The 27,985-nt window shown below is 45.4% G+C and overlaps 1 protein-coding gene across 1 annotated transcript; it reads right to left on the bottom strand.

Moving 5' to 3' along the window:
- Positions 1-10,776: 10,776 nt before the first annotated feature.
- BUD13 (BUD13 homolog) lies at positions 10,777-26,601 on the bottom strand. Its single transcript, XM_084895586.1, has 10 exons — positions 26,415-26,601; positions 24,165-24,258; positions 23,356-23,440; positions 20,420-21,262; positions 18,443-18,747; positions 16,739-16,844; positions 16,277-16,415; positions 15,544-15,728; positions 15,208-15,289; positions 10,777-11,199 (listed from the first exon to the last, which is right to left on the bottom strand). Exons 1-10 carry the CDS (start codon positions 26,555-26,557, stop codon positions 11,106-11,108), a joined length of 2,076 nt encoding a protein of 691 aa, XP_084751712.1. The 5' UTR covers positions 26,558-26,601; the 3' UTR covers positions 10,777-11,105.
- Between the last annotated feature and the right edge of the window lie 1,384 nt (positions 26,602-27,985).

Here is a 27,985-nt window from a genome sequence, read left to right as displayed (position 1 = left end):
AAAGGCTGTAAAGGAAGGAAGGGGGAAAATAAAAATGGTGCTTTTCATTTTACCACTTTATTGTCTTTTCAGTACATGAAAAAGACAGTTGCCTTTATATGGTGCTTTTATACTTTTCTAAGTCATTATCTCATTTGATGTTCAGGACAACTTAAAGACAAGATAATTATCCCCTCCACTATTCAAAGAAAGGAAATCTTGGTGTCTGGCCCAATGATTCAATCATCAACCCTTTATTGTAAAGCAGGGTTAGTGAAATTTTCTGTAATGGGTCATATCTATACTCATAAAAGCCTTGAGGGTGATCAGGCCAGCAGGGGAGGGCAGTCGGGGGCAATCAGGCCGGCAGGGGAGCAGTTAGGTGTCAATCAGGCTGGCAAGGGAGCAGATAGGGAGCAGTCAGGCTGGCAGGCAGAAGTGATTAGGGCAATTAGACAGGCAGGCAGCCAAGTGGTTAGGTACCAGTGGTTCTGGATGGTGAGAGGGATGATCCTGATAGGGCCTAAACTGGCAGTCAGACATCGCCCGAGGGGTCTCAGATTGTAGAGGGTGTAGACTAGGCTGAGGGACACTCCTTACCCCATTCATGAATTTTGTGCACCAGGCCATTAGTAAGAAAATAAGAATCCTGGCCATAGGACCTCACAATCCATAAGTAGCATGATGAGTGTTGGGTACAAGGTGCCATGAGAACTCAGAGAAAGACTGACTCATAAGCAGCGTGGCACTCAGAGTACCAGCTCTGGCCCTGGGAGCGGCAGCTCTGGCAGTGGGAGCAGCCACCTGGAACTGGGAGTAGCAGCTCTGACACTGGGAGCAGCTACCCGGCACTGGGAGCACCAGCTCTGGCACTGGGAGCGGCAGCTCTGGCACTGGGAGCGGCAGCTCTGGCACTGGGAGCGGCAGCTCTGGCAGTGGGAGTACCAGCTCTGGCAGTGGGAGTACCAGCTCTGGCAGTGGGAGTACCAGCTCTGGCAGTGGGAATACCAGCTCTGGCAGTGGGAGTACCAGCTCTGGCAGTGGGAGTACCAGCTCTGGCACTGGGAGCGGCAGTCCACCTGCCTGTCCTTATCCTGCGCTCCCCCTTCCCCCTTTCCAGGCCACTCCCTGGGGCTCAGAAGGGCTCTCTACATCCCTGACTACTCGTCCCTGAAAGGCAAGGAGGCCCAGCTCAGACCAAAGCCAGCCATGTGTGCACAGTGTTACACATACGGTGCAGACACCACAGTCCTATCCCAAGCAGATGAAAGATCACCCTAAGCCTGAACGACCAGGGACGCAGCCTCGAAACTACAGCAGCTCATCTCCCTGCAAACACTCCAAGCTCCCGTTCTCCAGGCCTGGCCTCTGCTGCCTCGCAGGTGCTGAGAAATGCTCTCCACCTCTAGCCTCTGGCTCAGGGCTCACACCCTCTCTGCTGGGTCTTAGCAGGACTGGTGGGGAGCGTGGGGGAGGGGGAGGAAACACAGATAAAATAAAATTTCATTTTCAGAGAAAAAAAAATTATCATTTGAAATCTCCTGAAAATACATTGTCTAGTCTAGGCAGATACACAAATGAAAGGCAAAGCAAGCATGCAGGTGGCACAGCGCCCTTCCGCTGGGCATGCCTGGTGGTTCTCAGGTGGAGTAGAAATACTTTCAATTCATGCTGCAAATTTATCCAGGCGGTGCGGGACATGGTCCTGCTGGCAGCCCCTGCGCAGCGGCGCCGGGAGCCGAGCTGGCCGAAGCACGTGTCCACCTGGGTGGGAAGGGCACTGCCAAGGTGAATGGAGACACAGAAACAGGGTAAAGTGCCCAAGCTCTCTGCCAAGAAGCAATCAGTATGAGGGTCCTGGCAACTCCTTCCGCCCAAATGGTGGGGGCAGGAAACAAGAGGAGGAGTTAACCCTGCCAGGACACACCTACCCCACTTTTCTTGGGAAATCTGGAAATTCAGCTTGCCCAAATCTGCAGCCACTTACAGACTGAGGTCTCCCTGTTGACAGAGGCAAGGTACATAAGCAAATGAGGTATGTTTGACATGTGGCAAGTACATAACAAAAAGTAGCAATTGAAAATCATTATCATCATTTCCCCTTGACATGCATTCACTCCTCTCTTCCAGATGGATTGCCTCCTCCCAAATCCCTGGTAAAAGAATCAAATGCCCTAGTGCCAGGGTCAGCAAGCTGCGGCTCGCAAACCACATGCGGCTCTTTGGCAAAAGACTGTGGCTCTTCCACAAAATACCACAGCCTGGGCGAGTCTATTTTGAAGAAGCGGCGTTAAAAGAAGTTTAAGCTTAAAAAATCTGGCTCTCAAAGGAAATTTCAATCGTTGTACTGTTGATATTTGCCTCTGTTGACTGAGTTTGCCGACCACTGCCTTAATGCTTAGAAGGGTCCAAGGTTCTATTCCAGTTAAGGGCATGTTCCTTGGTTGCAGGCTCCATCCCCAGCCCCTGTTGAGGCATGTGCAGGAGGCAACCAATCGATGTGTCTCTCTCACATCAACGTTTCTCTCTCCCTGTCTCTCTCCCTCCTTCCACTCTCTAAAACTCAATAGAAAAAAAATACCAGTGAGGATTAACAAACAACAAAAAAGTGTCAAGCGTAAGGGCCTGTCTAGCACACTCAGGTCTTGGAAGCCAGGTTCCAAACTGAAACCCCAGCGAGTAATTCTTCCCGATTGCAGAACCCAGCCCGGTACACCATGGAGACCGCGTGCAGAGGCCGGAGAGGCCGGTAGGAAGTTCTGTGGGGTCTCCCCTCACTGCCCGTCCTCCTGCCGGGGTGAGGATCGCTGCGGGGGAACTGCAGGGAGAGGAGTCTGAGGTTTAAATCCTGGCTCTCTTCCAACTCAGAGCCATTCTGAGCAAGTTCACCTCTTTGCACAAATGTTTTCTCTCCTGTCAAACGAAAAGACAGGAAAGAAAACACCCTGCTTACAAGCTCGGGTTCCCAGTGCCTGTGAGTCCGTGGCTGACGGTGCTGACGGTTACTCCTCGCCCGCGGCCTGCTCTGTCTCCTCCCGAGGCGGTGGGTCCACGCAGCAGCTGAGGACGAGCCACCACCAGGACGCCTGCTGCCTTGTTTTCTGAAAGGGTGGGCCTGTGCGAGCCCAAGGCCAACAGCATCAACTGTGCGGCAAACACAAGTCCTCTGCTGGTCAAGGCAAACAGGTATGGCAGAGCCTGGGTCACTCCCACACAGACAGGGACGGGGCAAGGACTGCGTGTCATGGGAGAGCTACCACGCGGCTCCAGCCTGGCCCACGATCTCCCCGCCTATTTCAAGGGCCAGTCCCGCTGCCTGAAAATCAGCTCCCAAAGTACTGATGCCAACCACGGGACTCAAAACTCAAAAGAAACCAGGAGAAAGACACAGATCAAGGAATCTGTGCAAAAACGCACAGTTCAGGACACGCATCTCCTAACAACTGAAACACAAACCAGCTCTTGAGACAGCTACCTCCCGGCCCGGGTTCGGCCTCCTCCAGGCCGGCTCAGTCACAGACAGTTTCATTGCTCTTCACCCAGATTCCATGTCTGTTAGCATCTTACATAACTAGGGTACACTTATCAAAGCTAAAAGATTAACATTGCATATTTCTATAAACTGAACTCCGGACTTTATTCGAATTTCACCAGTTTCACCACTCATGTCGTAATCTTGAACCATTTTAAAAGTTTACAGCAAGGAGTCAAAGGGCAAGACACTGGGTTTTAGTCCCAACTCTGCCACATGTGAACATAAAACCTTAAAATTTCTTTTCTGAGCTATTTCCTCCCTAAAAATACCTCCATCTCCCATCTCACAAATGCTGCTTCTAGACACAGTCCAGACTATCCCTCATCTCTCTGCCTGACTCCTCTCTGGTGGCCACTGCCAATTAGGGATGAGACTCCAGCAGAGAATCTCCAGTTAGAAAACAGAGTACCTGGGATTTTCACATCTCAAGTTGTTTCTAAGTCCAGGTCTGTCTCCTGGGGGGTAAGGGAGACAGCCTTACCTCAGGAATCTAAGTGCACTCTGCAGCAGAGATGGCAGCTGTCCAATCACACCCACTTCTCCCTTCTCCCTGGGCTTGCATTACTTTTCTCCTGCTCCCCTGAATTAAGGGGCAGCCTACAACTAAGTGCCAGCCAACAGAAGGTGAATGGAAGTGTGTGCGCCTTCTAGAGCTGGCCCGTAACATCTGCCACCATCCTCCAAGCTCTGCTCAACCCACTAAAATGGCAGTGCCCAAAGCAACCTTGGAGACCACATTAACATTGGCATCAGCCTCCTCCCTAAATGATAGCATGGATCAGAGTATCCCAACCCCAACTGGCTCAACCTGGCATTACGTGAGTGAGGAGGGGGGAAATAAGACACCTATTGTGCCGTTATGGTAAGCCAGTCCATTTGGAGGCTGTCTTAGCAGCTGAGCCCGCCCTAATACAGGTGCTAAATGTCAATTCCATTAGCGCAAGACCTTGCTTCTGAGGCTGTGCTCACGGCCTCAGGTGCTGAGAGCTGAATTGATCACACACCTGAGCTCAGGACACACTACATCTATGCAAGGCCACAATCTAAAAACAAAACAAAAAAACAAAAACAAAAATGTTTTTATTAATTTCAGAGAGGGGAAGGAAGAGGGATAGATTCTCTCTCCATGATGAGAGAGAATCATTGACCAGCTGCCTCCTGCACACCCCCTAATAGAGATCAGGCCCACAACTCATGGATGTGCCTTGACTGGGAATCAAACCATGATAGGTCAACACTCAGCCACCGAGACACACTGGCCGAGCAAGGCCACTCTTTGTTTTCCTTTCCCTTCTGTTCCCCATGTTATTCCCTCCCACAGACCCTACTCTAGTGTGTTAGACATACATATCTTCTCCTTTAAAAAGGATGCTGCTCTCATTATTCACAATAGCCAAGATATGGAAGCAACCCAAGTGCCCATCAATAGATAAGTGGATGAATATTCAACATTCAATATAATATTACTCAGCCATAAAAAAAGAATGAAATCTTACCATTTTTTACAGCATGGATGGACCTTGAGGACATTATGCTAAGTGAAATAAGTAGGACAGAGAAAGACAAACACCAGATGTTTCACTTATAAGTGAAACTTATATCTAAAAACCAAAATCAATGAACAAACAAAAAAGAAACAGACTCATAGATACAGAGATCAGACTGATGATTGCCAGAGGGGAGGGGGTCAGAGGGTGTGTATAAAAGGTGAAGGGATTAAGAACTACAAATTAGGAGGCACAGTATACTCACAGGGATATGAAGTACAGCATGGGGAATATAGCCAATAATGCAATGCCTATGTATGGTACCAGGTGGACACTGGGAATATCAGGGGGGATACTTTGTAAAGTATATGACTGTCTAACCACTATGCTGTACACCTAAAACTGAGACAAAATAATACTGAATATAATGTAATGAAGAATAAAATTAAGCCCTGGACAATTTGGTTCAATGGATAGAGTGTCAGCCTGTGGACTGAAGGGTCCAGGTTCAATTCAGATCAAGGGCATGTGTCTCAGTTGCAGGCTTGATCCCCAATCCCTGGTCAGGGCATGTGTGGAAGGCAACCAATCCATGTGTCTCTCTCATACTGATAATTCTCTCTCTGTCTCTCTCCTTACCTTCCAGTCTAAAAAAAAAATCAATGGAAAATATACTCAGGTGAGGATTAAAAAATAAATAGAATAAATAAATGTGTATTTAATTTACTTAGCTGATCTTTGCTATAAATTTCATTTCTCCTTATTTTCCTTGCCTGGAGTCTATCATGTCACTAAATCCTTAACTGCCTACATCTGAATGCTTTTTGTAATATTCTGGGCATAAACCACATTTTACTTATCACTTCATATAGGGACTGATATCTAAGTTGCTTCCAATATCTTGCTGTCCAACTATCTATATATATAAAAGCTTAAATGACAGAATGACTGGACAACCAAATGACCAGTCAACCAGTCACTATGATGCACACTGACCACCAGGGGGCAGATACTCAGTGCAGGAGCTTCCCCCAGTGGTCAGTGCGCTCCCACAGCCAACCTCCTGCAGCCCCTCCCCCCAGCCAGCTCCAAAGGCCCCAATCGGAACCTTCCTTGGCCCCTCCCCCTCCTGCAGTCCGATGGGCCCTGATCACTAGCCAGGCCAAGGGACCCCACCTGTGCACAAATTCATGCACCTTGCTGCTAGTACATACGTAAACATCCTTATATGTAACTCCTGGTAGATATGTGCAAATTCTCTAAAGGATCTGGCCAGGATGGAACTGCTTTGAAGTAAGATATGAACATATTTAAGGCATTAGTTATTTCTATAAGACAAATTACTTCAAATCAGCAGCTTAATACAATAACACCCACAGAATGAGAGAAAATACTTACAAATCATATATTTAATGAGACTTGTAACCTAGAATATAAATGAGTGTATGTCAAATAACCCAATTAAGAAATGGGCAAAGGATTTGAATAAACATTTCTCTAAAGAAAATACAATAGATAGTGAGCATCATCAGTCATTAGGGAAATGTACATCAAAACCCCAATAATGGCCCTAGATAGTTTGGCTCAGTAGATAGAGTGTCAAACTGCAGACCAAAGGGTCCCAGGTTCAATTCTGGTCAAGGGCACATACCTTGGTTGCAGGCTCCTCCCCAGCATGGGCCTTGGTAGGGGCATGTGCAAGAGGCAACCAATCGATGTGTTTCTCTCACATCGATGTTTCTGTCTTTCCCTCTCTCTTCCACTCTCTCTAAAACTCAATGGAAAAACACCCTTGGGTGAGAATTAACAAAAATACAAACAGCCGAGGCCGGTTTGGCTCAAGAGCGTCGGCTTGGGGACTGAAGGGACCCGGGTTCGATTCTGGTCAAGGGCATGTACCTTGGTTGCGGGCATATCCCCAGTGGGGGGTGTGCAAGAGGCAGCTGATCGATGACTCTCTCTCATCGATATTTCTGACTCTCTATCTCTCTCCCTTCCTCTCTGTACAAAATCAATAAAATATATATATTTTTAAAAAATACAAACAAACAATTTAAAAACACACACACACACAATGAGGGCCCAGGCTGGATAGCTCAGTTGGTTAGAGAACCTGTGTCAAACACAAGGCCCGCGGGCCAAATCCAGCCCGCCAGGCCTTGCAATGTGGCCCGCACCGCGCTGTCATCACTGCACTCCGCTGTCAGTTTATGACATTGTCAGTTTATGACTGTTCAATAAACCATTCGGCCCGCGATTTAGGCTGGATTTTAGATTTTGGCCCCTTCTCTGATTGAGTACGACACCCCTAGGTTAGAGCATCCTGCTGATACATCAAGGTTGTGAGTTCAATCCCCAGTCAGGGTACATACAAGAAGCAACCAATAAATGCATAAATAAGTGGAAGAACAAATTGATGTTTCTCTCTCTCTCCCTTTCTCTCTTTATCTAAAATCAATCAATATATATTTTTAAACTACCACAAGGAGCCCAGCTGGTGTGGCACAGTTGGTTGAATGCCGTTCCATGCCTCAAGAGGCTGTTGGTTCAATTTCAAGTCAGGGTACATGCCCATGTTGACAGCTCAATCCCCACAGTGTCTGACATTGGCCTGCACCACAGACCCTTCAAAAGAGAGGAGACAGCTGATCCATGTTTTTCTCTCATCAATTTTTCTCTTTCCCCCTCCCTTCCTCTCTCTCTCTAAAATCAATTTTAAAAAAACTTAAAAAAAAAAAAAAAAGTGATTCCAAGATAGCAGTGGATTAAGTGGAACTACACTGACATTTCCCCAGGACCAAACTGGAATTACAACTAAAATATGGAAAAATCATCCTGAATAACCAAGACTAGCTGGAGAGAAACCTTATAACCAAGGACATAAAATGGAGACCACATAGACTGGTAGGAAGTGCAAAGGTGTGAGAGGGCTTTCCGGGCACCCCTGGGAACTGGTGGAGTTCCAGAGGGTTATCTCAGCTGTGGGGTTTGCCCCTGAGAACTCCAGGTCTAAAGCCTGAACTGAACTCACCAGCCCAGATTATCAGAACTGAGAAAGGTGCCTGTGTAACATCTGGCTTTGAAAAGCAGCAGGGTTTCTGCCTGCCAGGGAGAGATGGCTGGAAATGCAGGCACTTTCTTAGAGGGCAACATACAAAATTTCGTGTGCAGCCTGGGGCTCCAGCAGAGGGAGGGCAGAGCGGACTAGAGATGTGAGGAGAACCCAGGGTTGGGGGATCTGGGGATAGAGCTTGGTGTGCAGACACCTGGATCCCTGTGCTGAGTCATTCTCCCATACTGCAGAGGACATCTTTCTCAGGCAGACCTTCTCACCCAGGCAGCTTTATCCTGGGGGGGGGGGGGGGGGGGGGGGGGGGGAGAAGCAATTGTCCCATCCATTGGAAAACCTCTATGATGGGGTGGAGGGAGGAGGGATTGGGGCAGCTACAGGAGGGCAGGGCAGCAGGTGGAGAGCTATTGGAGGGTGGTAGCGAGCTACTGGTGCACAGATCCATGCGCAGGGCTACTAATAAAATAATAAACACCTATAATCTCACAGTTTCTTTGGATTAAGAATTTGAACCTGGGTGATTCTGGCTCAGTATATCTCATAGAGGCTGCGGTCACACTGTTGATAAGGGCCTCACACATCTTTATTTTCTTTTAAATATGTTTTTATTGTTTTGTTTTTTGTGCCTGTGTTTTGTGTTGTTGTTTTTTTTTAGAGAGAGGGGAAGGGAGAGAGACAGAAACATTGCTATGAGAGAAACATCTATGGGTTGTCTCCTGCACACACACTGACTAGAGATTGAACCACTACACAGGTATGTGTGCGACCAGAAATCGCACTGGTGACGTTCTGATGCACTGGAGGATGCTGAGCCACACACGCCAGGGCTCTTTTTCTTTCTTTTTTTAAGGCTTGAATGAAGCTAGGAGCTCCAATGCCAAAGTTCACTTAACTGTTGGTAACTTGGTGGTGCCTATTGGTGAGAGGCTCAGTTCTTTTCCACATGGGCCTCTCTGAAGGGCTGCTTGAGTGTCCTCAAGGCAGATGTTTCTACATCTTTTATAACTTAGACGCAAAAGTCACACACTTTCCATACATCCTATCATTACACACCTCTGTGGTGGGAGGGTACAACACAGGGCTCGGATACTTGAATCAGGGAGCACTGGGGGCCATCATGGAAGATGGCTATGAACACTTGATAAGGAAGTCAATGATAACAACAACCAACAATTCTGTGACATGTACTATGTGTCAGGCACTGTTCTCAGCTCACAATAAACCTGAGTTAATTACTATTATCTCCATTTCACAGATGAAGAAACTAAGGCACAGTGAAATGGACTCATCAAGGTCACACACTTACAGATTCCAACTCAGGCAGTATAGTGCCAACATACATTCTTAAAAACTATTCAATACTGCATCCAGATATTATTTAGTTCAATTAAGTATTGCCCATTTGTTCTCCAGAATGAAAGAACCAGTTGAAACTCCCATGAGTTTTCATTTCCCATAAGTTCGGTCTCTTGTTGTTTTGGCCAAACTAATAGAAACTCATTCATTTTTTCATTTGCATTTCTCTAGTTACTGATGAGGTAATATACTTATTAGCCATTCTGGTTTTCCCTTTAAGATTTTACCTATTTAAATTCTTTGCACATTTTTTTCTTCCCAATTTGCAGTAGTTATTTCTATATTCAATCCCTATATAATGCAATCCCTTGTCAGTTTAGACACTGCAAATATTTTCTTCTAAACGCAACCCATCTGTAGCCTTGCCTATAGGATGCTTTGTTAACTAAAAATCTTTAATTATGAAGTTAAAGCTATCAAATCTCGTGTTTTAGGGATCCTAACAAATCTATCCTCACCCCAAGGTCACAAAGGCATTCTCTGTTTTTTCTAATTTGCTTTAGGACTTTACCTTTCATTTAGGTCTTTAATCATTGTGGTATTTGTGGTTGTTTTATATGGTTTGAAATGGGGATTCTGAGCACCATTATCCATCTTTTCCCCACTAATTTGTGATACTACCTTTATCATGTCTCTCAATAGCCATGTCTATTCCTAAATCCAGTTTAGCTTCTTGTTTTCTAAGAGGAAAGCCCTATCACTGTGAAAGTTTTCACTGACACAGTAGTCCCCCCTTACCTACAGGGAATGCATTCCAACACCCCCAGTGGACACTGGAATCACAGGTAGTACTGAACCCTATATATACATGTTTTTTCCTGTACACACATACCCTTTCATTTAAAGGAAGTGCTTTACAGCTTCTCTTTGGCATATCCAAACTGCCAGCACCATTACTCTTGCGCTTTGGAGCCATTAGTAAGTAAAATAAGGGTTACTTGAACACAAGCACTGAGATACCACAACAGTCAATCTGATAACCCAGATGGCTACCCAGTGACTAATGGGTGAGTAACATATAGAGCATGGAGATGTTGGGCAAAGGGATGATTCTGATCCTGGGCAGGATGGAGTGGAACAGAGCAAGATTTCATCATGCTACTCAAAACGATGGGCAACTTCAAACTTACTATTTCTGGAATTGTTCATTTAATATTTTCAGACATGGCTGACCATGCATAACTGAAACCACAGAAAGCAAAACCCAGTTAGGAGGCATTGTACAACTACTATCCTGCTTTCTATATACCAGGTAAATGAAAAATCCAACTGTTACCCTCCGTGATCCCTGGGGGTTCAATATTATTAGCTTGTATTCTTCCCAGAAACAGAATACCCAGTTCAGAAACTGATTTAAAAAAAATAAATGTATGTTTATTAAAAAAACCTAACCAAGAACAAACCCTGGGACACTAGAAATCAATGTTTCTTCTGAAAGCCAGCAACCACCACCAATGCTGGCACACCTGAGAAATGACAGGTGCCTCAGTCCAAACATCAGGTTTCAGATATTCTTCTTTTCAAATGGTGAAGTTCTTCTCAAGTGGTCAAAACTAGCATTCAGAGTTGCTGGTGTGTGTGGGCCCTGATTATTAGCATAGACAGCTTTTACGGAGAGACATCTGGCTGGTCCGTGTCCATTCCCACAACCCCCAGGGACCCCACAGCCTCAGAAAAGTTACATATCTTCAACACTCCACTTGTAGGCAAGCTCCTCCATTGCCTTCTTGCTGGCAAGCCGGGCAAAGCGCTTCTGTTCAAATCCATTGGATCTGCAATCAAGAGATATCAATCAGCCAGAATCCTGAACTGGACACTTACTTTTGAAAAAAAAAAAAAAAAGAAAAGAGTTTACAATTAATGAATAAGGAAGAAAATAAGGCACGAGAAATATTTAAGGTACATGCAATAGAACCAAAAGAACAAAACATAAAATTCATGAGGGAATTGAAACTGAGGGAGACAGCGGGCTGCTGGAGTCCCAGGCACTTGCTCTAAAATAGCCCATGCATGGACTTAGACTCATTCCTTCTGAGCTCCAGCACTGGGGCAGCAGCTTAATAGGGACCAGGGACACATGGGGAGGAACTATATTGTCCAGCATTAGGGCAAAAGCTGGAGGGGCAGCATTCTGCCGATAGAGGTGCTGGCAGAGGCCACTGTTCCTTTGATGAACCTGCCCCCAACAGAGCCAGCAGGCAGGTGCCATATCTGAGATTCTATCAACCTGGCTCACACTGTTTGCACCTGGTGCAACTGTCAGGTCCATCCAAGCTGTTTCCAGTGGCTGTTACATACAAATGGAAAAGGTTTTCCTAAAATCTGTAAAAGGAGCAGCATCTAGCCTCAGTGTATCCCATACCTATGGCCAAGTTGCCCCAGGCCTGGCACTAGCAGCAGCCAGACTTGGTTCACAGCTTGGCATCACCTGGGCACTTTCAAGTCCAGCACAAATAGCCTCCATCTTCAGACTGCTCTGTGGCTCATGCTGGGTGGCTTTGGGAAGAACACAGGCAGTAGCTGACCTTGGCCTACACCTCCCAAAAAGCCCCACAGCCTCAGACCACATCAAAACATCACTACCCAACCACTTCCACTTGGTAGGGTGGCCTTGTGTAGAAGCTGTAAAGCGCTTCCTTTCAACACATACAAGTTTGACTGAGCAGACACAAGAGCCACACTGAAGTAAGTTCTGTTCTGTGGGGTGGGCCTATGGCACAGCTGATCCTCCACAATGGTTGGAGGTCAGTGGTCAGTGGTCAGCAGTTGCAGCCAGTCCTTACCACTGATAGGCCTGGGGGCAAATCCCTCCCACTGACGTCCTAATAGCAATCAAGGTTCAACTACAAGAGGAGAATGTACACAGTCCACACAGGGGCCCACTTTGAGTGCCCAGCTTGGGTGAATGGGGAGGTTGCGCCACTGGACCTTACAGAACAACTACTACACAAGGCCACCCTACCGAGCCTGGGAGACGGAGCAGCTCTATTTAATACACAGAAGCAAACACAGGGAGGCTGCCAAAATGAAGCAACAAAGAAAAATGTCCCAAATGAAAGAACAGAGCAAACCTCCAGAAAAACAAACAAACAAAAAAATATATCAATAATATGGAGCCAAGGAATCTATTAGATACAGAGTTCAAGACACTGGTTATAAGGATGCTCAATGAACTTAGTGAGAACCTCAACAGCATAAGAAAGGACCAGTCAGAAATGAAGGATACACTAACTGAAATAAAGAATAATTTACAGAGAATCAACAGTAGAACAGATGAAACCGAGAATCAAATCAGCAATTTGTAACATAAAGAAGCAAAAAACACCTAATCACAACAGCTAAAATAAAAGAATTTTTAAAAAATGAGGTTAGTGTAAGGAGTCTCTGGGACAACTTCAAGCATACCAACATTCACATCATGAGGGTTCCAGAAGGAGAAAAAAGAGAGCAAGAAATTTAAAATATATTTGAAAAAATAACGATATAAAACTTCCCTAACTTGGTGAATGAAACAGACATACAAGTCAGGAAGCACAGAGTCCCAAATAAGATAAACCCAAAGAGGCCTCCACCAAGACACATCATAATTGAAATGCAAAAGGTTAACAACAAAGAGAATCTTTCTGTGCTTTTAAAAAATATATATTTCTATTGATTTGAGAGAGAAAAGAAGAAGGAGAGAGAGAAATCAATTGGTTGCCTTTGGCACACCCCAAACGCACAACCTGGGTATGTGCCCTAATCGGGAATTGAACCAGCAACCCTCAGTACATACGATGACACTAAACCAACTGAGCCACCCTGGCCAGGGCCAAAGACATAATCTTAAAAGCAGCAAGAGAAAAGCAGTTCCTTACCACAAGGAAGCTCCCATAAGACTGTCAGCTGATTTCTCAACAGAAACTTTGCATGCCAGGCAGGACTGGCAAGAAATATTCAGTGATGAAAACCAAGGACCTACAACCAAGATTACTTTACCCAGCAAAGCTATCATTTATTTTATTTGCTTGTTTGTTTTGTTAATCATCACTCAAGGATATTTTTCCACTGATTTTTAGAGATAGTGAAAGGGAGAGACAGAGAAAGAGAAGCATCACTGGGAGAAAGACACATGGATTGACTGCCTCCTGCACACACCTCAACCAGGGCCAAGGAGCAAGCTTGCAACCAAGGTATGTATCCCTGACTGGAACCAAACCTGGGAACCTTCAGCCTCCAGGCTGACTCTTTACCCACTAAGCCAAACTGGCTAGAGCCAAAGCTATCATTTAGAATCAATGATAGGACAGATAAAAAACTAATATAATAATGTATGCCAACTGCAATTGAAAAAAAAAATTTTTTTTAATGGGGGTGGGGGAATAAATTATTTAATAAAATAAAAAAATTACCAAACATGCAAAGAAACAGAAAATGGGATCAAACTCAAGAAGAGCTATTATTAGAAAAAAATCCTGATGTGACCTAAATTTGCAATTAGCAGACAGGACTTTAAAGCACTATTTTAAACTAGAGGCCTGGTGCACAAAATTCATTCATAGGGGTGGGGAGAAGTCCCTCAGCCCAGCCTGCACCCTTTCCAATCTGGGACCCCTTGAGGGATGTCTGACTGCCCATTTAGGCCAGATCCCAGTGGGACATCCCTCTCACAATCCAGGACTGTTGGCTCCCAACCATTTGCCTGCCTGCCTGCCAGCCCGATCACTCATGAACCATTCCCCTGCCAGCCTGATCCATGCCTAACTGCTCCCCTGCCAGTCTGGTCACCCCTAACTAACCTCCTTTGCAGGCCTGGTCCCTTCCCAACTGCCCTCCCCTGCAGGCCTGGTTGCTACCAACTGCCCTCCCCTTCCAGTCTGGTTCCCCCCCCCACACACTGTCCTCCCTTGCAGGCCTGGTCACCCCTAACTGCCCTCCCCTATAGACCTAGATGCCCCTGTAGGCCTGGTCACCCCTAACTGCCCTCCCCTGCCAGCCTGGTTGCCACCCAACTGCCCTCCCCTGCCAGCCCGATTGGCCACAACTGCCCTCCCCTGCCGGCCATCTTGTATCCACATGGGGGTGGCCATCTTTAACCATATGGGGGCAGCCATCTTGTGTGTTGGCGTGATGGTCAATTTGCATATTATCTCTTTATATACAGGATAGTCTCAAGAAAGACAAAAAAGTCTCTTAGTGAGTACACAGATAGGAGATATCAGCAGAAAAATATAAACGTTCAAATGGACATTCTAGAGTTGAAATACAATGAACTAGTTTAAATGAAAAATTCATTGTATGGGCCTAATAGACTGAAGGTGGCAGATCAAAGAGTCAATGAACTTGAAAGCAGATAAAAGAAATTGTCCCATCTTAAGAATAGAGAAAAATGATAGAAAAATAAACAAGACTTCAGAGATCTGTGGGAGAATATCAATTGGTAGAATAATAGTGTAATTGGAGAAGAGTGGTTCAAGGAAAAAAAAAAATTGAATATAGCCAAATACTTCCCAAAGGGGAAAAACTTTGGAAAATATCATTAAAAGTGACAATGTCAAAATCAAAGGATCATCTGAGTTGTTTGGGCAGAGCTTTTTAAGCTTTGAAAAGGAAAAAAAGGAGAGTGTTCTAAGCATGGGCAATGAGATCTGAGGACCTCGGAAACAGAAGCAAGCAAACTTCAAATTATTAACCTAGTCATTAGGGCAGAGAATGAGGCAGAGTGTAGAGTGACTTACAGTTAGGGAAGGTTAGGATCAGCTAGAAGGAAAAACAAAAATGTAGGAAATATTCAGGTTTACCTGTCCACTCCATCCCAACGATACCCAGGCCAGATATTGAATCTGTTGGGAGGAGGTGCTGGGCCACTGTAGCGAGGTCTCACTAATGAGAGAAGAGAGAAAACGGGTCTGTTATTTATACTATTCAATCTAGAGCTAGAAGGCAGCAGGGCTGGGGCTTGGGGGGGAAGGGGATGTTATACAGAAATCTCTATTATGTGGAACCTAAACTCCCAAATACAAGGAATCTAGATTGTATGGGGAAGCCTTCTTTGCACATAGCTATCTATCACCACCCTAATGACTCTCTCTCTCACATAAGTTACCTGCACCGCTGATGATTCCCAGAAGGCTCACCTTTCTTATCCTTGTTCTCCTTGGCCTTATTCTTCTTGATAAAGTTGGCCATGGGGTCCCCCTCCCTTTCTTGTTCTCTCAGCATCCGATCCAGATCTTCATCATCAATATAGCGGGCCAGAGGCTTCTGCATTTCCTTTATTGCATCCTCCACATTTTGTTGCTGCTGCTGGCTCTGGACAAGCCTGGGCAAAAGAGCCAAGATTGTTTGCAATACTGTTTAACATTTCTACTCTTACACCGACATGGACACACTGCTACATCTAGAGAACCTCCTCTTTCTAGAAGCCTAGGCCAAATATTGAAAAGGGTAAAATTCCTAGAATACCAACTGCAAGTGCACAATATATCACTGAAAGGATATATCCTGAACACAATGAATTTCCCATTCTTGAAAACAGCTTTTATTAAAAAAAAAAAAAAAAAAAAAAAAAAAGTTTAAAATAGATTTTGAGAGAGAGCGAGAAACATTAACATGAGAGTGAAACATCGATCCACTGATGGGCTGCCTCCTGCACACCCCCAATTGGGGATCAAGCCTGCAACCCAGGCATGCATCCTGACCGGGAATCAAACCTTTTGGTGCACGGGATGATATCCAACCGCCTGAGCCACCCCAGTCAGTGCCTGGAAATAGCTTGAAGGCAAAACATAAACTAGCTAGTCAGAGGGAACTCTGAGAAGTAACTCCCTCCAGTCACTGTAGTCTAGTTTACCTTTCATGGTTCCTTACCCTTTTCCCCACTTGGCATACAGCTCATCTCTCTCTGAGTTCTTCTCTGCTTTTCGTCTTTGCTCTAAACGTTCCAGTTTCAAATTCCTCTTACGACCAGACTTATCTCGAAATACGGTTTCAGCATATTGGAATTCGGCTGCAAAGGAAAATTATTCTTTTAAAGATAAACACCAGGTATCAAAATCAGAAATAATATTTTAATCAAACACCTGGGATTCTAACGCTAAATAAGAACTGCAGCCAGGCTAGAAGTACCTACTGGTGATGATCCTGAAAACTACTATTTTTTTCAAGAAGAAAAAGTACCATTTGGACCCACTGAGAAGTTAAAATAATGTCTAAAAGCAGAAATGAAACTTGATAGCAATTAAAAGTTTAAAACATCAGGTACAATAAGCTACATTTAAAAAAGAAAAGCTATCTGAGCCTCAATTGGTCGTTGCACTTTTGTAATTTTACCTTCCAATGCCATGGTTCCTTGGTCCCGTTCCTGGAGTTCCTGCTGCTCTCGCTGTATGTCAGTTAACACCAACCCAGTCTTAGCCCCAGAATACATGTGTGCAGCCTATGCAATGGAAAGGGAGCGTCCAACATTAATGAGATGATGCAGCTGCAGGCTCTGTGAGTATACACAGTTATATGCATTTTGTCTGACGATCAGCAATAACCAAATCAAAAATGCTAATTTTATATCTTATTCTCAGGATTCACAAGATAGGAAAGAAGAAATAAAATTAAGTTTCATGGAAAACTAACCAAATTTAAGAGTAAACAAAAATACAAACCAAGAAGATATTAAAGGGAAGGCTAAGCATCTGTATTCTGATTTTTTCGCATATATAAACTTAATACATGAGGACTCACTCTCAGGCCAGCTGACCAGAAACCTGTGTTAAGCTCTAAGCCCTCCATTAGAGACTCACACTAATAAAATATTCCATTTAAAATGCAAATTCAAACCTAAGATCCTTAAATCATAGATATATTTCGGGATAAAGAAAAAATCTGACCAAATAAATAAAAACTTTTTACTAAACTCCACCTTTTATCAAGGTAACAAATCAACCCACCAATGGAACATGCAGTATATATATCCTAATATCCTTAAGCCATGTGCTAAATCTGATCAATATTAAATTACCTATGGACTAAACAGATACATAAAATACCAAGGAGTCCAGCTAAAACACAGCCCTCACTTTGTGACCCAAAACAAAAGAACCTCACTTCCTGGGTTAGGGACAGGCCAGTCGGTCCTGCCAGGACCACGCGGGCTGCAGAGAAGACCCACCGAAGAAATCTGTGCACACACCACTGGCTCTAACTACTGTTTCCTAACCCACTCACTGCAATAAGACTCCTTTCCTCATACTTGTGTTCTTTACAACACAGTTACTCAAGGTTCATGGATTTTTCCCCCCTCACGCGGGCTTCATCATAGATTTCAAATAAAACAAAACACTGGCTTTCCAGGTGATATGAAGTAGTTTTATATTTTAAGTGCCTCTCTTTAAGCTCTGAATACAGGGACCTGCACTCCAATTTATTGTAATTATTTACTTTGTTCCAGGTACTGTACTAAACGTTTTACTTACACTAACTCATTTAATTTCCACAATAAACTTATGAAGTATATACTATTATCCATATTTTACCAATGAAGAAGCTGAGGCTTAGAGATGTGTATCTCACTCAAATTTCACAGATAGAAAGTGGGAAAGGTAGGATTTGAATACATAACATTTGACACAAAGTTTGTGCTAACTCCACTCTGTAAACTATAGTTCTCAGTTTATTACTAAGAAAAGAGGAAGTTTTTCTAAACCTATTAAAATGAGATTTATGGAATTAAGATGACATAAAGGCAGACACTACTTAGGAACTCTGTATCTGTAAGTTCACCTGGGCTGTATTATAGGCAGTCCTGCCTTCAGAGAGAAGGAAAGAGCTGGAGCACTCCTCTGAACTAGATTTACTGCACTACCAAGAGCTGCCTCCCCTCCACTGGCTCAGATCTCTGGGCCTTGTATAGAGCTAGAAGACAGAAATCACTCTAAGACAGCGGTCACTAACCTTTTGGACCTCGCAGACCACCAGCGGTCTACAGACCATCGATTGGCAAACGCTGCTCTAGGAGAAGATATGGCTCCTGAAAATTCCTACCTTCTTTCCCAGAGGCTGAGCCCTTCGAGGTGGAGACAGGTCAGAATCAGAGGATTTGGCCCTCCGTTTCCTCCTTGGTGGAGAGAGGTCAGAATCAGAGCTGTGGTGCCTAGGTCTATTCCGTGGAGGTGACAGATCGGAATCGGAACCCTGGGGCCTTGAACTTGGTTTCTTCCTCGGAGGAGAAAGGTCTGAATCAGAGGCTTTCCGACTGTCTCCTGGGTAGGAAGAAGAGCCCATCGTGTGACTCTGATGTTTTCTAGGTGACGAACTCGTATGAAGTTTCCTATGGCTGGGTGAAGAGCCTAGAAATTAAAGAATAAAGTCTTTAATCCCCATGTCGGAATCTTAAAAAGTACTTAAGTCACTTACTGTTGGACATTCATTGAGTCCTCATGCATCACTAACCTAAACACAAGATCAGATGACATGGGAGAAGAGCAAAGTCAGGGACAGTTTTCAAAACCAATAGGCAGGATGTAGAGTTCTGTTCTCAAGTCACCAGCGACTGTGATTGTGTGTGAGATCTCAAATATTCCTCTATGTCACATTTAACCACACTCAGAATGGGCAAAATAACATGCACTTAGTGGTGTGTTAAGTTAAAACTAACTACAATACATTCTGAAGTCCTCAGACTAAAGGATAACAATGTATTTTAATTTAAAAATTAAGACAGTAACTGGGGACAAAACGGGATAAAAAATTTCACCACAGGCCTGAATTATAAACATAAGCATCACAAAAGCAATTGGCAATATGTATCAATGGTTTTTAAAACATACAACCTGGAAAATCAATTTCTACTTAGCTTCTAGGAAACAAATCTAGAAGTACTTAATTTCCAGGAAGCCTATCTAGAAGCAGAGAAGGAAATCATCCAGAATGAGAACAGTTTATGTACACAGAAGTTCATTATAGAACTAGAGGCCCAGTGCACGAATTCATGCACCAGTGGGGTCTTAGGCCTGGCCTGCGGGATTGGGACAAAACTAGCTCTGACATCCCCCAAGGAGTCCCGGATGCACAATCAGGGCCGGGGAGGGATGCAGGAGGTTGGCCAGCAGGGGAGGGACCGCAGAAGGCTCCAAGACATGCTCAGTCCTGATCAGCGGGACTCCAGCAGCAAGCTAACCTACTGGTTAAAACATCTGCCCCCTGGTGGTCAGTGCAGATCATAGCAAACGGTTGGGTGGCCTTAGCATTATCATTAGCATATTATGCTTTGATAGAATGAATGGCCAACTGGACACTTAGCATATTAGGCTTTTATCATATGGGATTATGAGAGCAAGATTTAGAAACAACCTAAAATATGCAATATTAGGGAAATGGTTAACTAAACTTATGTAATACAACACCAATAAAAATTATATTAACAAAGAAATGTTTTTATGACATGGGGAAGTTAATGATAAGTGAAAAAAACAGGCAAGATAATTCATGCAACACGTAAATAGTACACAAAGAGGGCTAAACTATATAAAAAATGAACAGAGAGCCCTGGCCAGGTAGCTCAGTCCATTGAGCATTGTGCCATGCACCAAAAGGTTACCTGATGTTCTTTCTTTCTCCCTACCTCTCTCTCTCAAAATCAATTAAAAAAATCCTTTAAAAAAATGAATAGAGAAAAGACTAAAATGAACACTGGCTACAACACTAGTGATTGCCTCTGAATAACAGAAGTTTGCATGATTTTTTTCTGCTTCTTTATATATTTCTAGACATGCTGATGTTTCTACAACAAAACAGCATTTTTATGTCCTGTGAGGACAACAAAAGGATATATAAAAACTTCTTCCCTTCTACTATAAATATTTAACTCTTCAGCCCAACCTCTCACCATTTCCCTCTAGTTTTTAAAATTTCTCCAAAGAAACTTTATTCTCATTTCTAAAGACATAAATACCTAACAAGTAAAAGATTCAAAATAAAGTGTCTAGGGAACAAGTCCCCTCGTGGACAATCAATGCTCACCTTTAGACTCATGCTGTTTATTTCCGTAATGAAATTTTGCTTGCCTTTTCCGTGGTGGAGAGAGGTCCGAGTCACATTCGTACTTGCTGTTCTTCGGGGCTGAGGGATGAGAGGGTCCTGGCCCCTTCCGATGAGGAGAAGTTTTGCTAGAGGCTCGTTCTGGGGCTTTACTGCTTTTGGTTCTGTGCAGTGAATGAGGAACATCAGGAGGCGAATCAGGGGAGTCATGACGGGCCCTCCTGAGCTTTGATGTGTCCAAGGAGTCAAGAGTCCTTCTAGGTTGAGATGTGTCAGGGGAGCTGTTACGGGCCTTTCTCTGAGGAGAAATATCTGAGGAACTGTGATGGGCCCTCCGCGGAGGAGATGGATCTGGTGTGTCATGACGGGCCCTTCTAGGAGATACACCTGAAGGACGATAATGCTTCCTGAGCAGAGAGGGATCCGGGGAGTCATGGCGGACCCTCCTAGGCGGAGAAGGATCCGGGGAGTCATGGCGGACCCTCCTAGGCGGAGAAGGATCCGGTGAATCATGGCGGACCCTCCTAGGCGGAGAAGGATCCGGGGAGTCATGGCGGACCCTCCTAGGCGGAGAAGGATCCGGTGAATCATGGCGGACCCTCCTAGGCGGAGAAGGATCCGGGGAGTCATGGCGGACCCTCCTAGGCGGAGAAGGATCCGGGGAGTCATGGCGGACCCTCCTAGGCGGAGAAGGATCCGGAGAGTCATGGCGGACCCTCCTAGGCGGAGAAGGATCCGGGGAGTCATGGCGGACCCTCCTAGGCGGAGAAGGATCCGGGGAGTCATGGCGGACATGCTTGTGTGAAGGAATATCTTCATTGTGGCCTAAATACAAAGAGCAAAGAGTCAGATTCCCACAAATTCTGTGTTCACCACCAGGACCCAAAGTTCAAAAGATGCCCCAGCAGCATACACCTCAGAACTACTCAGAAAGCCCAAAAACTATCCTGTACAGCTCCTTTGCTTAGGAGCAGCAAACCAACACTCATGAACATCTTAAAAATAATCCCTTTTATTTACCTAACAAGACATAAATTTGCAAAGCATTTTAAATACATTTTTCATCTTATACCTTGTAAGGCAAGTGGAGCAGGCATCTTGTTTACAGTCGTGAAAATAGAAGCTCTAAGGTGCTGAATGGCTTCTCACCTCAGATTACAACTCCAAGATAAAGAGACAGACTGGAACCCCAGTCTTCTATCTCCCAACCATATGCTTTTCTCAAAACCTTATTTGTGTAGAGTTCCCAGACAGAGACTCCTACTGAAATTTAGCCTAGAAAGGTTAGCCTAGAAGAATGAGTTTCTACTTACTCTCTTCTTTCAAAAGGCATGTTCACTAAACCTGTGCCACATAAAAATGAGTGCTGTCGACTAATCCATGCCACTGCACTCCTTATTGGAGAGAAAGATCACCAGGAAAAAAGAATCAGCATTACTGATCACCTACTATATGCTGAGGTAGGTTAGCTCATTTAATTCTCATACCCTAGGAGATAAATATTACCCCCATCCTACCTAATAAAATAGTAATATGCAAATTGATTATACCTCTGCTACACACACCAACCATGCCCACCAGCCAATCAGAGCAAGTATGTAAATAATCCCAACCAAGATGGCTATAGCCACAAAGAGCAGGAGGGAGGCTTGGGTTTCCCTGGCAATGGAGAAAGCCAAGCTTTCCACCTGCTCTTACAGGCCTAAGCCTTCACTCAAGGCTACAAAGTTTCGATGATAGAAGGTACACAAATCCATACAGAAATGGCGGCAGCCACATAGCTAGAAAGAGCGGGAGGCTAGGGTTTCCCAGGGCAATGGAGGAAGCAAAGATTTCTGCACACCCTGGCCAGCCCAGGCCTCCACTCCAGGCTACAAAGTTTCAATTATAGAAGATATATAAACCCAACAGAAATGGCTGCAGCCACAGAGCAAGCAAGAGCCTTGGCTCAGCTCTGCTACAAAGTTTCAATTGTAGAAGGTAAATAAATTCCAGATACCAGGGCCTCCGCTTGGGTCGCCAGGGTGTGTGGCTGGCCTGCAAACCACCACAGGCCCCTCGCCCAGGCCACCCCACATCCCAAGGGAACCCCCTCCCTGATCTGGGACACCCTTTAGGGCAAACCAGCTGGCCCCCACACATGCACCAGGCCTCTATTTTATCTAATAAAAGAGTAATATGCAGATTGACCATCACTCCAACACACAAGATGGCTGCCGCCATGTGGTCAAAGATCTTGCTCCTATGTGAACACAAGATGGCCACCTCAAGATGGCCAGCAGAGGAGAGCAGTTGGGAGGCACCAGGCCTGCAAGGGAGGGCAGTTGGAGGCGATTAACCCTTCAGGGGACGGCCATTAGGGGTGACCAGGCCAGCAGAGGAAGGAAATTGGAGGCAAACAGGCTGGCAGGGGAGCAGTTAGACATCAATCAGGCTGGCATGAGAGTGGTTAGGGGGCGATCAGGCTGGCAGGCAGAAGCAGTTAGGGGCAATCAGGAAGGCAGGCGAGCAGTTGGGAGCCAACAGTCCTGGATTGTGAGAGGAATGTCCCAGATTGGAGAGGGTACAGGCTGGGCTGAGGAACACCCCCACTTGCCCCGTGCACGAATTTATAGATAAGAAAATTGATACTCAAAAAAGTTAAATAATTTGCCAAAGTCATACTGCTAATAAGTGGTGGAGTGAATATCCAAATCCAGCTTTGTCTGACTCCAGAGTCTGTGTGCAATCTTTAAAATATGCAGATGAACATTCTAAGAACAGAGGGTAAGTTGGCATAAGCAGGAAATGAGGTCATGGGTCATACTATATTTTCAGGATCAGTGACAAATTAAAGCAATGCGCTCCCCTAAAAAAAGAAGAAAAAAAGGCTTTCCCTACAAATGGGAAATTTAGATTCAATTATTGTTGGAACTCACCTCCCAGAAGCTTCCATTTGGCACTGGTACGAAAGGTTTCCATCTGCTTTACCTCTTCTGGCCGCTCATCCACAAACTCAGCCACCTGTGGCAATGAGGACACTACATTGAGGAATCCACAGGATCCAGCCACGGAGCTCTGTTGTCTAAGAACCTGAAGTTATAACCATTCCCATTCCTAATACACATCACACACACAGATCCAAAACAGCCATGAAGATCCACGCAGTGGTCCTGTTATGTGTGCTCCATAAATACCTGATTGCCACTGGGAGTTTAATTCTAGATCTTTCTATGACTAATCAATTTCCCTCCAAAAGTTAATTTCCTTCATTACAAACCTTTTTACCAACTTGGCATGGACACGACTGCCCCCTGTAAGAGAAAAGCTAAATTCTTTTGCCATTTTAGAGTATGACTGCTAGGATACGACACTATGTTCTATTAATCCACATACCTCCAGTACTTACACAAGAGCATACAAATTTTAAAGTTCAGTTGAATCATGAATAAAAGAAACAAAGAGAAAGCTCCCTACTATTGAACATGAGCACTGCTTTTAAAGTACATTCCAACACAGTGAACCTGGCTAATTCTATCACAGCTCTATCACTGATGTTGAGGAGTCCTGCCTCTCTCTGGGATTAGTTCCCATTTTCAGTTTGATGGGCCCTGCCATAAAAAAGAAGATAGTACTTCTTTGGAAGTATTCTCTGTCCAACCTCCCCACTTACAAACCTGCCCCACATTGGGAGCTGAGGTTGAAAGGCTTGAATTTCAAAGTCCTTACAGCCTCAAAAGATACATACCACAGGCAAATCTCCATCATCTTCCTCTTCCTCCTTTTCTGGTTTAGTGGTGGAGATAGATGTCCAGCTCACATCATCATCCACAATCCGCATTCTAAATGGGGGGAGTGGGGAAAACAAAAAAGGAGAAATATTCTTGGGTAACAGCCTATGAAATTTACCCATTGGTTTTAGGATAAAGCTCAAAGTCCTTCAAGGTTTTCACATACTCAGTTCCTTCTCTCTGCCTAACCCACTGTTATCATTCTTTACTGGGAAACTCATACTCATTCTTAAGAACTTAATATATAACTTCCATTAGAATACCTTCCTAACTGCTCTCCCAACTAAGAACCATTAAGCATTCTGAAATACTTTTATTGCACTTATCACAAAGAAAATAAATCAATTAGTTGCAAAATTATTTTTTTTTAAGTCTGTATCCCATTAGACTATAAGCTCCATCAGGATAGGGACTAAGACTTTCTCATTCAGACTGGTATCCTCAACACCCTGCAGCAACTGGCATAAGAAGTATTCAATATATATTTGTTACACAGATAAACTATGACTGATTGCAAATAACAATGACTGCCATGGTGTGGACAGTTATTATCTGAACAGCCAAGATCACTTTATACATCTCTAAGCACAACCACCACTATTTAATATAAGTGGTATCATTTAGTATTACTCTCATTTCAAAGCTAAGGAAACTAAGGCTTAGAGGGATTAAATATCCCCAAAGCCACACAGCCTTTAAAATGGCATAGCTAGGACTCAAACTTTGATCGATGTTGCTCCAAAGCTCAAGCTATTTTCACTACAAGGTACTGTTTCCAAAGAATCCACAGAAGTCAGAGAGCAGGAAGAAAGAAGGCAAGAATAAGGTGAAAGCCAAACCAGGAAGAAAAAAGATCCATCCTATGGATTTATTAGACTTTGTAAGATATACTAGTTTCCTCGGGCGAACTGGGTGGCCCAAAACAACAGAAATACATTCCCTCCCAGTTCTGGAGGCTGAGTCTGAAATCCCAAGGTATCTGCAAGGCAAAGCCCATTGGGCTCTAGGGGAGCCTCTTTCCCTGACTTTCCCAACTTCTCGCAGCCCAGGCGCATACCTTGGCTCCCGGCAGCAGCCAGTCTAATCTCAGCCTCCACCTTCACTTGGTCGTTTTCCCTCTAAGCACGTTTCTGTGTCCAACCTTCTCTCTCTCTCTCTCTCTCTCTCTCTCTCTCTCTCTCTCTCTCTCTCTCTCTTTTATAATATACTTTTATTGATTTCAGAGAGGAAGAGAGAGAGAGAGAAACATCAATGAGAGAGAATCACTGATCGGCTGCCTCCTGCACGCCCCACACCGGGGATGAGCGCAACCCCAGCATGTGCCCTGACTGGGAATCCAACCGTAACCTTCTGGTTCATAGATCCACGCTCAACCACTGAGCCACAGGCCAAACTTCTCTCTTCCTAAAGGGACACAGGATTTAGCGCCCATCCTGATCCACTAAGCCTTAGTGACTAAAGCTTCACTTACTTACTTCATGGTAGCAATGCAAAGGATTGCTAGGGGTGAACAGGCCGGCAGGGAGGGCAGGGGAGCGGTTAGGGGGTGATCAGGCTGGCATGCAGAAGCGGTAAGGGGCAATCAGGCAGGCAGGCAGGCAGTTCAGCTGTTAGGAGCACACCCCTAACTGCCCTCCCCTGCTGGCCTGTCCCGCCCCCAACTGGATTTAGCGCCCATCCTGTTCCACTAAGCCTTAGTGACTAAGGCTTCATTTACTTACTTCATGGTAGCAATATGAATAAGAATTCATATACATCTAAAATGCCTAAAACAGCGCCTGGCATGTGACAAGAGCTGTGTAAGTGCTGTTACAGTCAGCAGCAGCAGCAGTATTCGGAGTAACGGGGGGAAGTGGGTACAGGTCGGCCGCGGGACCACAGCGCCGGGACTGGGGAGCCCCGCAGGCAGGGTCTGAGCACCGAGCACAGGGGCTTTGGCATAGCTCCCCGATTCTCCGGGCACAGTGTGCATTCTCCACCGGAGACGACTGAAGGCTACAGAGGCGGGGAAAGAGGGATGCCAGTCACAGTCCGGCTTGAACACAGGACCCGGGGAGGGGGCGCGGTCCCGGGGAGGGCAGGCTCCCTGCGTCCCTCAGCGCGGCGGAGCCCCCAGCGCGGCGGAGCCCTCAGCCCGGCGGGGATCGAGGAAGAGCGGGCCGCGGAGACGGGGAATGGGGGCGGAAGCCCCGCCAAGACCCACTCACCCCTTGCCGCCGGCTCCGCCAGGCTTAGGCCGCTTTTTGCGACGCTTGAGAGCGGACTCGGAACCCGCGTGGCCGCCGGCATCCGCCCGGGACAAGTAGCGCTTCAGGTACTCGGCCTTGGAGAGTGGGGCGGCTGCCGCCATGGCAGCGCGGGGCGGGGCGACGGCTCGGCTCGGGGGTCAAAATCCGCGACGCAAAACGGACGCGCCGGAACCGGAAGTGGCGGGACCTCCGGGACTGCGGAAGCAGCCGGGACGGGCTCTCGCGAGCTTCCAGGACTGGTGTGGCAGTGGCATCCCTGCGGAGGCGCAGCTACGGTTCCTCCGTTGTCCACCGTCTGCCCACTCGGCGGCCAGGAGTGTCAGTGTGCCTGAGTCTGGGTTCCGTAACTCCTAGCTCTATGGCCTTGGACAGGTTATTTAACAACCTGAGGACAGAAACGGCCCCTAGCTCAATGATTGCGAGGACTGTAAATGCTTAGAACAAGGTCCGGCACATAGTATTGTTGGCTTTATTAGTGTAAGTGTGTTTAGGGAGAAGGAATCTGCTCTCAAAGGCTTCCGAGTGCCATTCAAAAGAGGAAATCTGACAGGCTGGAGTGGCTCAGTGGCTGAGCATCCACCTGTGACCCAGGAGGTCATGTTGGATTCCTGGTCTGGGCTTATGCCCAGGTTGCAGCCAGTCAGTGATTCATCATTGATGTTTCTCTCTCTCCCTTTCCCTTCCTCTCTGAAATCAAAATTTTTTTAAAATTTAAGAGGAAATCAGGAATTGCAAACCAAATGTAATTACTGGAAGAATGTAGAGCACATGTGTCAAACACAAGGCCCGCGGGCCAAATCCAGCCCGCCAGGCCTTGCAATGTGGCCCGCACCGCGCTGTCATCACTGCACTCCGCTGTCAGTTTATGACATTGTCAGTTTATGACTGTTCAGTAAACCATTCGGCCCGCGATTTAGGCTGGATTTTAGATTTTGGCCCCTTCTCTGATTGAGTTCGACACCCCTAAATTGTAGAGGCTTCTAAACTGTGTAACTTGCCCATGTTGGACAGCGATAGCCCCTGGCTATCTCTTATTACAGAACCTGGCCAATGGGAGGGGCCTGGATATTTCCAGCATAGCAAAAGGGGGGGAAGTGCGAGAGACTGAATTCCAATATTCTAGTTTTGCAGGGAGTTTTCTTCTTGTGGCATTAAAAGCTTTACTTGAATTATCTCATTTAAACCTCACAATCCTCAGGTAGTTTTATTAGTCTTATTTTACAGGTGAGAAAACTGAAGCTTGGAGAGGTTAAGGAATTTGCCCAACTTCACACCGCCAGAACATGACCAACCTTTGGAAGCAGAAACTAGCAAAGTGGGGTGCAAGATGTAACCCAATGTTTCCAAAATAAATTTTCTTTTTATCCCCTAAGTTAAATTCCTGTCACTGTTTTGAGTCAAGAAGGTATTGTTACACTTTATAAATACATCTTGGGATACAAGTTCAAATGTAAGTCTGGAGATCTCTGCACTGGAGCATGAGCTCCTAACCACTTGGCTATACTGAGGCTCAGCACAGGCCCAGAAAG

This window comes from Pipistrellus hanaki (assembly GCF_964339955.1).
Source record: "Pipistrellus hanaki genome assembly, chromosome: 9".
NCBI classification, from domain to species: domain Eukaryota; kingdom Metazoa; phylum Chordata; class Mammalia; order Chiroptera; family Vespertilionidae; genus Pipistrellus; species Pipistrellus hanaki.
The sequence above is the reverse complement of the archived record's forward strand: the minus strand, read 5'-3'. Positions and strand labels throughout refer to the sequence as shown.

Excerpts from the sequence above, each read along its gene's own strand:
- BUD13 (XM_084895586.1), bottom strand. The coding sequence starts at position 26,557 with ATGGCGGCAGCCGCCCCACTCTCCAAGGCCGAGTACCTGAAGCGCTAC. Across the intron at positions 16,845-18,442 it reads CTCAGCCTCTGGGAAAGAAG|GCTGCACACATGTATTCTGG; the intron begins GTAGGAATTTTC and ends TCCATTGCATAG. Across the intron at positions 16,416-16,738 it reads AGGAACCATGGCATTGGAAG|CCGAATTCCAATATGCTGAA; the intron begins GTAAAATTACAA and ends TTTCCTTTGCAG.